This window comes from Sinohyriopsis cumingii, chromosome 3 (assembly GCF_028554795.1).
Source record: "Sinohyriopsis cumingii isolate HCF-2022 chromosome 3, ASM2855479v2, whole genome shotgun sequence".
Classification (NCBI taxonomy): domain Eukaryota; kingdom Metazoa; phylum Mollusca; class Bivalvia; order Unionida; family Unionidae; genus Sinohyriopsis; species Sinohyriopsis cumingii.
Genome location: NC_142963.1, coordinates 112,576,780 through 112,591,600, shown reverse-complemented (window position 1 = coordinate 112,591,600; position 14,821 = coordinate 112,576,780). Strand labels below are relative to the sequence as shown.

Sequence of the window (14,821 nt, the reverse complement as noted above, 5' to 3'; positions counted from 1 at the left end):
CAGGTCTAAGATGTAGAATGAAATGTCATTCTGTGGATACCATTTTTCTTCTATCAGTTAGTGACCTTGATTTTTGCCTTATGGTGGGCATACAAAAAAACTGAAAAGATTGCCTCAGCAACATGAAAATATAACCAGTTTATCTTCATATATTCATACAGACACGCATATCAAAGAATTGTTGACTATGTTAGGGGGATTTTGTGGAATTCTCCTTAAACTCTCCTAACAAGGTTTTCACATGTACACACACATACTGAAAAACTGAAACTGAAATTGAGTGGCTGAAAAATCCATTCAGATTACTAAAACTACTATACTTAATTTGTCAGTTTAAATTTTTTTCCAATTGTACTTTCAAGGTTTTCACAAAAGTTTAAATTCCAAAAATTAAAAAACTGTGCTTAAGAAGTATTCTTGTGAAAGAGGCTCAATGGCCGCATCACTCTGAAAAGTCTGTGGCCAACTGTCCCATCACCTTAAAAAATATGGGCTGGGTAGTAAAGTGGGGTTGTAATTTCTAAACATTTGCGTGGAAAATCTGGGGGGAAAAGGTGAAAACTTTATTATAAATGACATACATGATACAGTGCATAATCATCGTCACTATTCTGAATGTGATTTTATATATATATACCCACTTACAAGTCGAGCCAAACTGCAAAGAGCAAAGATCCTGACCCGCCATAGCATAATGCAACTTCACATCAGGGTTTATGTTGTTTGCCCTACTGACTGCTCCTAATAAACTGCAAAGATCCAGATCTGCTGTTGCATTAAGCGATGGCAGATGTAGCTGGACTCATCTTATTAGCAAGTATATACAGTATTTTTAACTCCCACATATTTTTAACTCCCACCTAAACATTTATTGTGCATTTTTATTAATATATATTGCCATCCATGTTTTATTAAAACTGAATTAATCAATAATAATCATGCCATGAGATCTTCAAAATGAATACAACCAGGGACATAATTCAGAAACAAAGTTCTGCCTTTGGAATGAAGGCTTCATTGTAGCAGATAATATTTTATTTTTATCTGATTCCAAATTGATCAGTATTCATTTTAATTAATTATTAATTAATTATTTCAGTCCTATTCTGTACTAATTTTCATTTTTTACATGGATGTTTGTGATCATTGAGAACATGTCGTTACTGAGAATACAGCTGAGTTAAAAAGTAACGGACTAGGTAACACTGCTGTGTGCACATAGATTTTTCTCACAAATGTTCAAACATGGATATTTTGTTGAATGAAAATACTTATTTATTTTTGTCAAATAAGACTGAATTACAATTTTGTTCAAAAAACATGTTTTTAGTCTCATGCCCCAAAACATCAAAGCTCTTCTTTCTGGTAGAATACACCTACGAGGAAACCCTCTTCCCAGGGAAGATAAAGTTTTGTTCAGTGAACACAAAAGCTAGAAATTATGCACTATATACATTTACTCCTGTCATTTGTCCTGCTAGCATGTTAACATTGTTTTCAAAAACAAAAAAAGTACATGTCCAAAATGATTATTACAGCTAGAAACATTGCCTTTGTTGCCTGAAAATCCAATCACATATATGAAATAATGCATACTTAATATCATTTGTCTACATCAAGAAGCTTTCGTCTAATCCAAAGGTCTTGAGATGGATGTGCAGAGAGATGGAAGGATGGACAGAGCAAAGCCAACAAGTCTTCCTGCCCCTTGGCAGACATAATTGATGACATCGGAGCATTTAATCATCAAATAATACCTTATTTTCATTTTTAGATTTCTGTGTGTTTGTATAAAGGGGGGATATGATGGATCCATGATGATGTACTTCATTATCTTCCACACAGGTACGCCAGTTGTGCTTTACCTTAATCACTCTAATTATATGCTATTAAAGTTTTCATTCCTTAATACAAATAATGAGACATTTTTACTTGATAATATTCCATCTGTTCAAGTAAATCATTCCTGGGGAGTAATTTTGATATCAATCAAAATAAAATGCAGGTACAAAGGGTATAAAAACAAACTGTACCATCGATACTCGCTTATAAATCAAGTCAAACTGCAAACAACAAAGATTGTGATCTGCCGCAGCATAATGTGTTTGCAGATCAGGGTCTATCTTGTTTGTTGTACTGATTACTCCTAATAAACTGCACAGACCCAGATCTGTTGAAGTATCATGCGGCAACAGATCTGGACCTGTGCAGTGTGACTCATAAGTGAGCATATATGGCATGAAAGATGATCATTATTCATGTACTTATATCAAGCCATCTACTTTGTCCTAAAAAGTTCTAAGTCATGTTCTATTTACAATTTCTCTATGATTTCAATTTAGTACGTCAACAAATCCCATTTTATAAAGATGTTATGAGGGATTCATTTTAATTTGCTCTCTAATTCAATACCTCATGCTGAAAGTCCATAATTGATGAGATTTTGCCATGTCAGATTGTTTGAGAGCCCAATTAAATGCATATAATATTTCTATATATCTCCCAGAATAATAATCATCGGGAATAATTATTATATTTCCTGTCGGCCTTAATATCACATTTACCATATATATCCCTACTTGCTGGAGTGGCCTATTTAGATTGCACAACATGGAGGCACATTTGTTGCAAAATAATTAATTATGTCTTAAAGTACATCCTATCTAACACAGATGACTTATTAAACTTTTAAAATTTAACATTTAAAATAAACTAAAAAAAATCATTAATTTTACAATGTAGATGAGAAAGCCAGGTGTTGCATTGGTGATATCCATTTCTCCTTATGCAAAATGCAGCTTTTTAAGGGACGGCTATCATCATTGAAACAAGTTACCTGGGAATACTGTAAGAGCTCAAAAATAAAAAAAAATCACTTTCTTCAAAAAATATTAAAATTATATATAATTAACTAGTCCAGGATGTTATGATGTCAATACTTAAACTAAGAATACATTTACTAACTGATTCTGGTAAATTTTGTTGATTATGGTAGTTACCGGAGCTATTGCCTGGTAATGGGTTCAACACAAAGGGCCCTGCTAACATTTTCTTAATTATGTCTTAAAGTACATCCTATCTAACACAGATGACTTATTAAACTTTTAAAATTTAACATTTAAAATAAACTAAAAAAAATCATTAATTTTACAATGTAGATGAGAAAGCCAGGTGTTGCATTGGTGATATCCATTTCTCCTTATGCAAAATGCAGCTTTTTAAGGGACGGCTATCATCATTGAAACAAGTTACCTGGGAATACTGTAAGAGCTCAAAAATAAAAAAAAATCACTTTCTTCAAAAAATATTAAAATTATATATAATTAACTAGTCCAGGATGTTATGATGTCAATACTTAAACTAAGAATACATTTACTAACTGATTCTGGTAAATTTTGTTGATTATGGTAGTTACCGGAGCTATTGCCTGGTAATGGGTTCAACACAAAGGGCCCTGCTAACATTTTCCTCCATACAGCCTGAAACTGAAGAACTTGTGTTGGGAAACCAGGTTAGGAAAATGGGAACTCAAATGCCATGACACCTATAAATGATGTGGAATGCTTGAAATGCAACTACTTCTAAGTCTGATCAATACATGGAACATCCGATGTAGAGATTAAGGTAGATGAAGTTGATTGACAAGGGTCACAAATCTGCCCAAAATGGAGTAGATAAGAAACATAGGTTTTTAAAACAACATCCTCATCAAACAGTATCAGAATAGGTTTTATAGTTCTTGACCTATGCTAATTATAAGCAGCATCCCAAGTAAAGAAAAAGTTGATTTGAAAAGGGCCACAACTCTGTCCAAAATGGAGAAGATGCGACAAAACCCATAAAGTGCACATCTAGGTCTAAGAGACAACGTTCTCACCAAATTCAATCAAAAAAATGAATGTCTGATATGATATGATGACTGCAAACAACATTCCAAGTTTCCAATGTGATGAAAAGAAAATATTCAACAAGGGGCACAACTCTGTCCAAAATGGCACAGACATGAAGACTAAACCCATACTAGACATCAGTCAATGAGACCATGTTCACATGCAACTGCATCAGAATATACTGAATGGTTTTTGAGTTATTCCAGTTACAAGCAACATATTATGTAAAGATATTACAACACCATCCAAAAAACTGAATTGACAATAGGACTAAATAAGTATTCCAATGCTCATCTTACTTACATAACGTAACAGCTGACCCGTTTACTAACATGGCTCATGTAGTATTTATTGTAAGAACACAAACCATGTAAACTTCAGTATCTCACAAACTTTATATCATACTGATTTTACCTATTTATTATATCCCGATAAAAAAAATTCTTCCACAAAATAATTATGCGACATATCGGGGTCTATGCAGTATACAGTGAGTATGCATGGTATCTAATTTACTGCTCTTGTCCATTTTGTTGTTCTAATCAATCTTGAGACTGAATACATTTAAGATTTGTAAGAGATACCAAATGTTTCAGAGACTTCAACATTTTCAAACTGGAATATTCATTTGTTTATTTCTCCAATTTGTCTTGGTATAATTGGTTGCTCTATAGTTTTCTCTGAACCCCTCTGTAGCTTGTACCCACATCTATATCCAAGTAAATAAAAGCATAACATTTCTAAAAGCTGTATGAAAATGGTAGATTTCATTCTGATATTTTGAATTTTTTAAACCAAATTTTTAAAGCAAAATCTCCATGTAAAATCTATTGTATCCATTTCTATTCCAAGTCAACAGCTTGGCTAATGGTAATCTCATGCTATGAATTTGGAGCCCAGAATCTCCTTTTGCAATCATGACTAGCTTCATCCAGATGCATGCTGGGATGTTGGATCTCATTTTTAAGAATGGGTGTATATTACAAGAACACAAACAGTCAATTATGGAAGTATCCAAAGCCAACAGAACATCCTCAAACAGCTCATTCCTACAAACTCATTCACTGTCTTAAAAATTCTTGTGCATGCTGCTTTATTGTAATAAAGCATCCAAGTGTCCTGGACTATGATGGCATTGGATCACCATTAGCAGAGCCACTCATTTTGGAATGGAAATAGATTCTATACTTTCTGCAGGGAGATGCAGAAAGTTGAAACATTCAAATTATCCGATTGAAAAGAATAATTGGTAGCAAATGCTGGCAATATTACTTGTGTTTTTATTTAGTCTGATGTGTGCAAGTCCAAACTGCAAAGGTTCCGAGAGAAAACAAAAATCAATTTTTGAGACTCTGAATACATGTGAGATCTGCGAGAGAAACAAATATTTCACCAAGTCATCCCTTTCAGATTTTTTTTTAAGCTTTTAAAGCAAAGAAAATTTTAAAGCAAGATACAAGAGAACTTTAATTCAATCTATTATTTGCTTACAGTATTAATCAAAATCATTAAACTTTCATGCACTCATTTTGTACATTTATTAAAAATAAAAACATCTTTAGTTGCACATATAATTACAGTGATTGTAAGTGCATGTATTAAAGCAATTATGTAAGGAAATAATGAATGAGTAGATTGCAGTGAAAAAGCAAATAATTGTGACTACCAGACAGAATATGTACTGTGAATATATTGAAAAGACCGGGATGACAGCAATCAAACTTTAATAAATGTCAAGTCTATGCATGTGTCCTTTTATACATGCACATGTACAAAGCAGTTTTACAATTCTGTGCTGGGAAGTCCCTAATGACAATGAATGGGAAATATGATAGTATCATAAATGATAAAGAAAACCAGAGTGAAGGTTAAATAAAGTCAGAATATATTTTAAAAAACGTCTCCCATTAATGCAGCATTAGCGTTTGTCAAACGACACTGTTTTTAAATATATTATGACAATATTAATTTTTATAGGATATATAATGGCAGTCAAGGAGAAGAAGCACATTCTATCTGAATTTCCAAAACGTTTTTGGTGCACCCATAAACCACATGATACCAGCAATAGTTTTGGTTAGTGGTCCATAGGTGTTGGCACAAGTTGAGGTTTTTGACTGACATATGAATACTATTAATTCTCTGTGGCTTCTTAGATCTACACCTAGTCAAAATTAAAGCTACTATATAACCGATGCATGTTGAAATGGAATTTTTTATTTTTTCACTTAAGCACAAAACTTGTCAAACTACTATAAACAAATGAAAAATATTGCTTTTTCATTGGCAGTCTTAACCAGGATTTCTGTCACTTGGATTGGTTTAAAAACATTACTGTATGACTGTACTATTGTAATTCACTTCTTTCTGGTTTATCTCAGTATCCACAATGGAAACTTCAAAAAGTTCAAAACATGGCTGCTTGGATAATCCTTAGAGAATGAAGAATTGAACACAACTCCCCAACTTGCTCTGCAACCGTCACTGGCTTCAAACCTATTAGATCCAGGAACAAACACAAAATATGTTCACTATGTTACATTTCATTGACTGCCTCCATTCCAATATACTATACCTATCTGACCTCACCCATGTGTACACCCCATATAAAACTGATGCTGCCCTATTAACATTCATATTCTCATTGATCCCGCTGTTAAAACAAAAGCATATAGACAACGCTCTTATGCATACCAGGGCCCAGCTACACGGAATAAATTGCCCATTAATCATTGACCTAAGGACACTGTGATCTCATTCACGAGTGCGCTGAAAACTGACCTATTTTTACTTCAAAATCAGACTTAACATCTTAATAATGCTTTCTTTTTTAATTATTATCATGTTTTTGTTTTGCAATTTTATGGCTTTTGTATTTGTAATCTCACGTTATATAATTGTATGTCTTATATAATATTGTAAAGCGTTTAGAGGTTTAAAAGATTAGGCATTGTGCTAAATCCATATTATTACTATGATATACTTGCTTATAACTCAAATCGATCTGCAAACAACACTGACCCTTACAAAAATAAAAAATAAAAAATCCTATCTATCGAAATACTCATCAAAGTGTTGTGTTGCCAAACAAAAGGCTGGCCTCCTCAAACTCATTCGAACAATGACCTGCAGAACAGCAACAGCTCAGGCAATCAGATGCAAGATTACTTTATTATTATGCAGGGGCCACCGAGAGGCTGAGTGGTCTAAAGCGCTCACTGTTATGGATCACTGCCATCTCACCTCTGCGTTGGTTCGAGTCTCAGGTTTGGCCTATGTGGGTATGCGAGAAAGCTTGCCAGTAGCTTCTCGAGGGTCAGTGGTTCTTTCTGGTGTTTTCCTGAGTTCTTCCTCCATCATTAATACTGGCCACCATGTATAGCCTATCTTGTCCTGAAAAATGGCATTAAACCCCACAACAATAACAACATTATTATGTATAGATCTAACTCAATTTTTGAACCCATCCTAGATAAGCCAAGTTTTATCAAAACCAGATCAAAACTAAGGCTTGCACCACTTTAATGAGCTCCACCAAACAAAATCTCCACATTAATATGCATGCATTATGCTCATTACAGAATGTTTCAAAGATTTTGCTAACATAAGTATATATTTCAAGATTGATCAGAATATATCCTCCAGAGTGATAACAAGCTCAGTCAATCAGATCTCACTCATTATCGAACTCACATGAGATCTTGATGATACACGTATGCTCTGAGTTTAACCAAAATCTGATCAGAAATTGAGCCTCCAGAATGGTAACATGTTCAGCACACTCAAAATCATCTCAATAATATACACTCATATTCAAACCATTCTGAGATGCCGGTAATATCAACATATTTTAAGTTTGATCAAAATCTGATTAAAAAAATATTGATTATCGTAAAATTGGATCTTAAAAATGGCCTACAGAATGTTAACAAGCAAATGGTGATGGACATGCAATGTACACATGGACATGGGCCAGAAAAAGAGCTGACAAGGCAAAACCCAAAAGACACATCTAGGTCTCTGAGACAATGCACACAACTTACTGCATCAAGCTATGTAGCATGGTTCCTCAGCTGTGCTGATTACAAGAACATGCTGTAGTGGAGATGTAGAATTGATAGAACAAGAGCAATTCGCTTTTCACATAGCATGAAAATATGTGTAAGAGTTTCAAAGCTTTGGTGATGACAAAGAAGTGTGAACAGCGAATCAGAGGCATACATGGAAAAGGTTATTACTATAAGGCTGCTAGATGTCTTAGTAGATGAGACTGCTACTCAAGCCTAGTGTCCAGATAACCAAAGCTTTTTCTCCAGGTTTTCTATAGTGCCAGTATATCACAGGTTAACTTCTGGCTGGGTTTGCTGTTATCATACAGGGGAGACTGCCTTGGTTAAGGCCAGGACAGAAATGTTCTTTGCAAGTACTAAAGTCACAACTTTTTTTCTTCAGTGAATTCTTACTACAGAACTTTCAATGAAATGGCAGAAAACCTGTTTTCAATGATAACAATGCATTGTCATGTAAGTGGATGCTGACACAAGATGTATTTATTCATTTGTTTTCAGCAAACAAGATGTGGACATATTCAAGCATTCCAAATGCATGCAATATTGTTAGTTCTAAGTCTGTGGAAGAAAGGGTGTAAGGGTTCTGTTAACTTTTAATATGGCTCAAAATTCTTGTTTATCATTGCTTTATTAATTTTTACCAGTATTAATAATTTGTCTATCAATACAGTTTTAACTGGCCACTTGAAATAGCAAATCTGCATTTAATTCAGTTTATTTATGGGGCTGTCATCAACATGAGCAAGCACTGAGTTCTCAAGAGTGAAAAGGTCCTTATCTTTTAACCATCTCATCTAAAAATCTGAATGAATACAAATCTTTCATTTAGGACTGTCGATCACTATTTGAGTTTTTCAGGCATGCATCAATTTCTTTATATAATTGAATACTGAAGTTATGAGCCACACCATAATCAGTGTGCATCAGCCATTGTACTGCCAATTGTCTCTCCCTAGGTAAGTGGTTTGATAATCTAATTAAATTTGACAGGATTATTTCAAGCCACCATTTTGAAAGAAAAGTCTGACACTGATCAAAATTAAAAAAAAAGGAGGGAAAAAAATTTAAAAAATGATTTCTGTACAAGTTCAGATATTACACATTTCACCTCATTATAATTATCTACAGGAGACTGACATGTTGGAGAGAGATATTGAAATATAGCTGCCACTTGATGTGGCATGTTTTGTTAAGGATTAGTGATGAAAACCCAATTCAATGCAGACAGGGAGGTATGAAGCTGTCACAGACTTATGAAATTATGATACATCAAGGCTATAAAAAAGCTTGATCTATCCCTGTTTAGATTTCTGTCTGAGATAACAGGAGAATCATTGTACAGACAAAACACAACTAAATAATCATATATCAGTCAACACTCATGGCTGAACACCTTGAGTAAGTTGAAGATTTTTATAAGTGCAAATGAACAACTTGCTTGCTTCGTTTTTTTCTGACTTTCTTTTTGTAGTCTGTCATTGTACAGTTATCTCCTTACCACTTGTCACCTCTTCACGAGGAAGAGGCCATGTTCTAAGGTACCATTTTCACACAACCCATTACAAACACAATATTATATGTCAAGTCAAGGATCTACAGACTAAATTTAATGTCTGCCATTTTCTTTCAACACATCTTTGTCCTTGGGTGGGAAAAATACTGTCCCTTGACCTGAGGGAGGTCAAGGTATGTGTTTTCCAGAAATGCTGATCCAGTACAAAGTCCTGGGTGTCATGCAAGTACATTTCCCATGCTAGAAAAACTATATCTTTAGACATATAAACAAAAATAAAATCCAACATGATGTTATCATTACCATATATAATTACTTATGAGTCCAACTGCAAACTGTACAGATTCAGATCTACCAGGACATAATATACTGGCAGATCTGAGTCTGTCCAGTTTGTAAAGAGTAATCAGTAGAACAAAACAACATGGACCCTGATCTGCAGGCAATTATGCTATGGCAGATCAGGATCTTTGTTGTTTGCAGTTTGACTCAACTTATAAAGCATGTATATATGGTACTATGGCTGGTAGAATGGCCAGATTAGCAGGGCCCCGAGAGGCTGAGTGGTCTAAAACGCTCTCCATTATGGATCACTGCCATCGCACCTCTGTCTGAGTGGGTTCAAGTCTAGGATATGTCAGGAAGCTTGCCAGTAGCTTCTCATGGGTCGTTGTTCTTCCAGGGGTTTTCCTGGGATCATCCGTCACCATTAATACTGGCCGCCATGCATAAACTATCATGTGCTGAAAAATGGCATTAATCCCCACAACAACAACGACAACGAACAACTAGAGTAGCAGCAAGCAATCCTGATGGCAGCAAAAGAGTGGTCCATAGAAGGGGAGAAAAAAACCCAACAATGTTACAGTCTACCTACATACCTTGTCCTTGACATTCTTTTCAGCCTCCTGCCCCAGCAGTTCCAAGCATGCCTTCAGATACAGGCTCCATATCTCCTCTGTAATAATAAAAAAAAACACAATAACTCGGTGAAAAGCAATCGCTTTTTTGTTTTTTATGCTCCCAGTGTGATGCAGGCATATTTTGTCATTGTCCATCTGTCCACAAGCTAGTATGCCAATTGAAATGTTGTTTAAGACCAACACTATAAAACCTCCTGTTATGAAATTTGAAACATGTTAACACATTAACCCCTGGCGACGAGTTAACATAGCAGGAGGTAGTAGCCTACTGCCGAGCTCTGTAGCATCATGGTCATGCATGATACACTAAAGTGGGTGGTATTATAGAAAGGTGGACAGATTTAGCTCTACCATGACACCAAATAAACTGGAATTTCTAGTTGCACTACAAAATACAGATGGAAAAACCTCATTTTTTGATCTGATTTATTTCTACCCAAAATAGGCCCGTGGTCGGAATCTTATTTTGTTTCCGGATTTTAGACTTGTTGGCCTCAGATCTAAGGCAAACTGGTATGAACAGCAAACAGACAGATGAACCTTTGCAAAAAATAGGATAAGATGATCATTTGGAATAAAGAGTGGTCTCGACACAAAAATAATGGGTCTGTTTAGCAAAAAATTTTTTTTAAAAATCCAACTTTTACCCTTCTACTCACGCGCAAGCCAAATAGCGAATGAAAAATGATGTTTCTAACACAAGTAGGCAGTTTGTTATTGAAAGATCAGCTGGGATTTGGTGTTTTCGGATGCATTCAGAAATATCTTTCAAAATGTGTTTTCCATCGAATTTCAGGCGAAAATGACAAAAACCTCCAGGTGTTAATGTGTTAATATAGTTTTAACAAAAAAATAGATTAATTTCAAGCCATTACAGTAATATTTCAATTTTTCACAAACTTTTCCAGTGGACTTTTATTTTTTGAGATATCTTTGTCAGCGTGATTAAGCAAAAACCACTTAAGCTAGAGATATGAAATATGGTAGGCATATCTGTATTCATATTTAGATTACCTGACTAGATTTTCAGGATATTTTCATGATTTCTCTATTTTGTTTAAAAAACTTTTAAGGGCAAAACCTTGTCAGCATGAAAGAACCACTGCCGATAAAGAAACAAAATCTGATACAAGATACACTCCCTTGTAAGTCTGATTCAACTTCAAACTGCACACACCCTGATCTGTCATTGCATAATGTGCTGGCAGATTTGATTCTATGTAGTTTATAAGGTGTAACCAGTAGAACAAATGACATAGACCCTGATCTGCCTGCACATTGTGCAATGGTAGATCAGGGTCTATGTTGTTTGCAGTGTGTCCCAACTTATAAGCAAGTACATGTTGAAGATTCATTTTGTACTCACATGAAGATAAACCAATTCAATTTTGAGCCCATTATATAAATTTTTAAAAATTTGTATGCAAGGTTCAACTTTGTTGTCACGATTAAACAAAAAACATCCAAGACTGGTAAATGAAATCCGATATAAACATAGGCATGCATATGTAGTTAACCCATTTATATGTCCATGTCATGTAGCAATATTTCTAAATTTATGTTATTTTAACTTATACAACGCATACAAACACAAATCTAGTTATTACTTCTTCAATGCGCCAGCAGATCTGGATCTGTGCAGTTTGTTACGAGTAGTAGAACAAATAGGCCTTAATCTGCAGGCACATTATGATATGGTGGGTCAGGATCTTTTTTGTTGTTCGCAATTTGACTCAACTTACAACTGAATATATATTGTATCTGTTCCTGAAGAGAAGAACATAGATCTACATGTCTGCACACTTTCTCTTGGAATTCTGTGGCCGTCCTTACAAAGCTTACTGTTACATACAGAGGTGAACTAGCATGGGGGCCATAACATTTTGAATACAACTGTGGACTGGCATGGGAGCCATAACCTTGAATACAACTGTGGACTGGCATGGGGGCCATAACCTTGAATACAACTGTGGACTGGCATGGGAGCCATAACCTTGAATACAACTGTGGACTGGCATGGGGGCCATAACCTTGAATACAACTGTGGACTGGCATGGGGGCCATAACCTTGAATACAACTGTGGACTGGTATGGGGGCCATAACCTTGAATACAACTGTGGACTGGCATGGGGGCCATAACCTTGAATACAACTGTGGACTGGCATGGGGGCCATAACCTTGAATACAACTGTGGACTGGCATGGGGGCCATAACCTTGAATACAACTGTGGACTGGCATGGGGGCCATAACCTTGAATACAACTGTGGACTGGCATGGGGGCCATAACCTTGAATACAACTGTGGACTGGCATGGGAGCCATAACCTTGAATACAACTGTGGACTGGCATGGGGGCCATAACCTTGAATACAACTGTGGACTGGCATGGGGGCCATAACCTTGAATACAACTGTGGACTGGCATGGGGGCCATAACCTTGAATACAACTGTGGACTGGCATGGGGGCCATAACATTTTGAATACAACTGTGGACTGGCATGGGGGCCATAACCTTGAATACAACTGTGGACTGGCATGGGGGCCATAACCTTGAATACAACTGTGGACTGGTATGGGGGCCATAACCTTGAATACAACTGTGGACTGGTATGGGGGCCATAACATTTTGAATACAACTGTGGACTGGCATGGGGGCCATAACCTTGAATACAACTGTGGACTGGCATGGGGGCCATAACCTTGAATACAACTGTGGATTGGCATGGGGGCCATAACCTTGAATACAACTGTGGACTGGCATGGGGGCCATAACCTTGAATACAACCGTGGACTGGCATGGGGGCCATAACATTTTGAATACAACTATGGACTGGCGAGGGGGTCATTAGAATTTGAATTCATTTGCGATCCTGACTCCAAGAATCAATAACTTTCTTTCACAAAGATAATGAAGGAAAATTATAGGATCAATGCCATGCAAAATGAGTCCAGCAATCAAAATTTTATACAATAATTGTCTGAGACACAATTTTATGGAAATGATTTGGGTAAAAACAATTATATTAACCCTCTAATACAAATTAAAAACGACGCATCCTATAATTTATAATTATGCTCCACTTTTGTAATTTTTAAGATCACATTGTCCCGCTAATTGAAACTTAAAGCAGATTTCAAAAGATTAATTGGTCAATATAATTAATTTGACCTAATATTAATTCACTTGTATCATAAAACAAGGTCGGTCTCAATGGCTTATATTTTATATAAAAAATTTACCCATTCAAGGGAAATTACATGCACTTCTTTGAAATCAAATTTGCGATTCAAACCAAGGATAGTAAGTTAGTGATACATTGAACAATATGGACTCTGATAAGTATGGTGTAGGGTCAACATTGTACAGAGACAATATCTTACACTGTAGGCTGGATAGTAAGCAAACATAGTGGAAATTCACCCACCCCACTCCCAATTTTTATATCTCGGGAGGAAAACCTATAACTTATAACGGCATATAAATATCCTTTGCATGTATCTTCTGTGGTTTTAGCACTTCCATAACAAGTCGACTCAATGAAAAAAAGGGAACTTTTAGAAAGAAAAAAGTTTAAATAATCAACATATGAAACAATGAATATTACATTTTTCTGACTAAACTGTCAGTATTTCCAGGTGACTCAGCAATGAAACAGTGCAGGACTTGTACCTGTGAGGTGGACTGGTCAGTTTCATTAGTTAAAGGCCTGAGGCGGCAGGTGAGAATATCAAACAAGGAGATACCAAGTCAACTCAATCATACAGATCATCTCAATGATTGACAATTTTCTAATCAAACATTCATATCAAGTGTTGCCTACACTAACTTGTGCCCAGGGGCATGATGATGCCTTCTGATCAGTACTTCTGATCTGATTCAAACAACAGCTTTACGATGCCTTTTGGCCAACAATGGTGGACAAACAGGAATTTCAAACATGTGATAAGAAACAGTTTCTCAATATACAGGTGAATAAATAGATTACATTAAATATTCTATTGCAAGCTCTAAGGCTATAGTCACTTAAAAATATGCTTCAAGCCCACCACATTTATTTTTAAAGCCATAATGTCAAAAGTCATATTATTCTTTGTTCTCTATTGGTATCAAGTGAGAGAAAAAAATAAAAGTCCAGAAATATGCTCATGTCAATGCATTTTGCATAAACCTATAAGGATTTTTTAAAAAATGCATGGCTTTGTTACATTTGAGGTGGCTTAAAAAAAATCTTTTATGACAAATTTTCAAATGTAAGGTGTTTTTAATAACAAGAAAGATACTGATTGACTGGGAACAAATTTTTTTTTCCATAGTATTTTTACAGGCAGTCTATTGCAAGCTCAACAGATTTTATTAACAATTTTGTAAATCTCTTAAATATATCTTCTTGCCAATAAAGGACACAGTTGGGGAAAGACAACTT

The 14,821-nt window shown here is 35.5% G+C and overlaps 1 protein-coding gene across 1 annotated transcript in view; it reads right to left on the bottom strand.

The window, feature by feature from the left end:
• The window catches only part of LOC149803595 (U3 small nucleolar RNA-associated protein 6 homolog), a 254,661-nt gene that overhangs the window by 63,541 nt on the left and 176,299 nt on the right, over positions 1–14,821 (bottom strand). Inside the window, exon 14 of the mRNA XM_089953343.1 lies at positions 10,355–10,431. Coding sequence (XP_089809469.1) covers positions 10,355–10,431 — 77 coding nt within the window. The remainder of the gene's footprint in view (positions 1–10,354; positions 10,432–14,821) is intronic.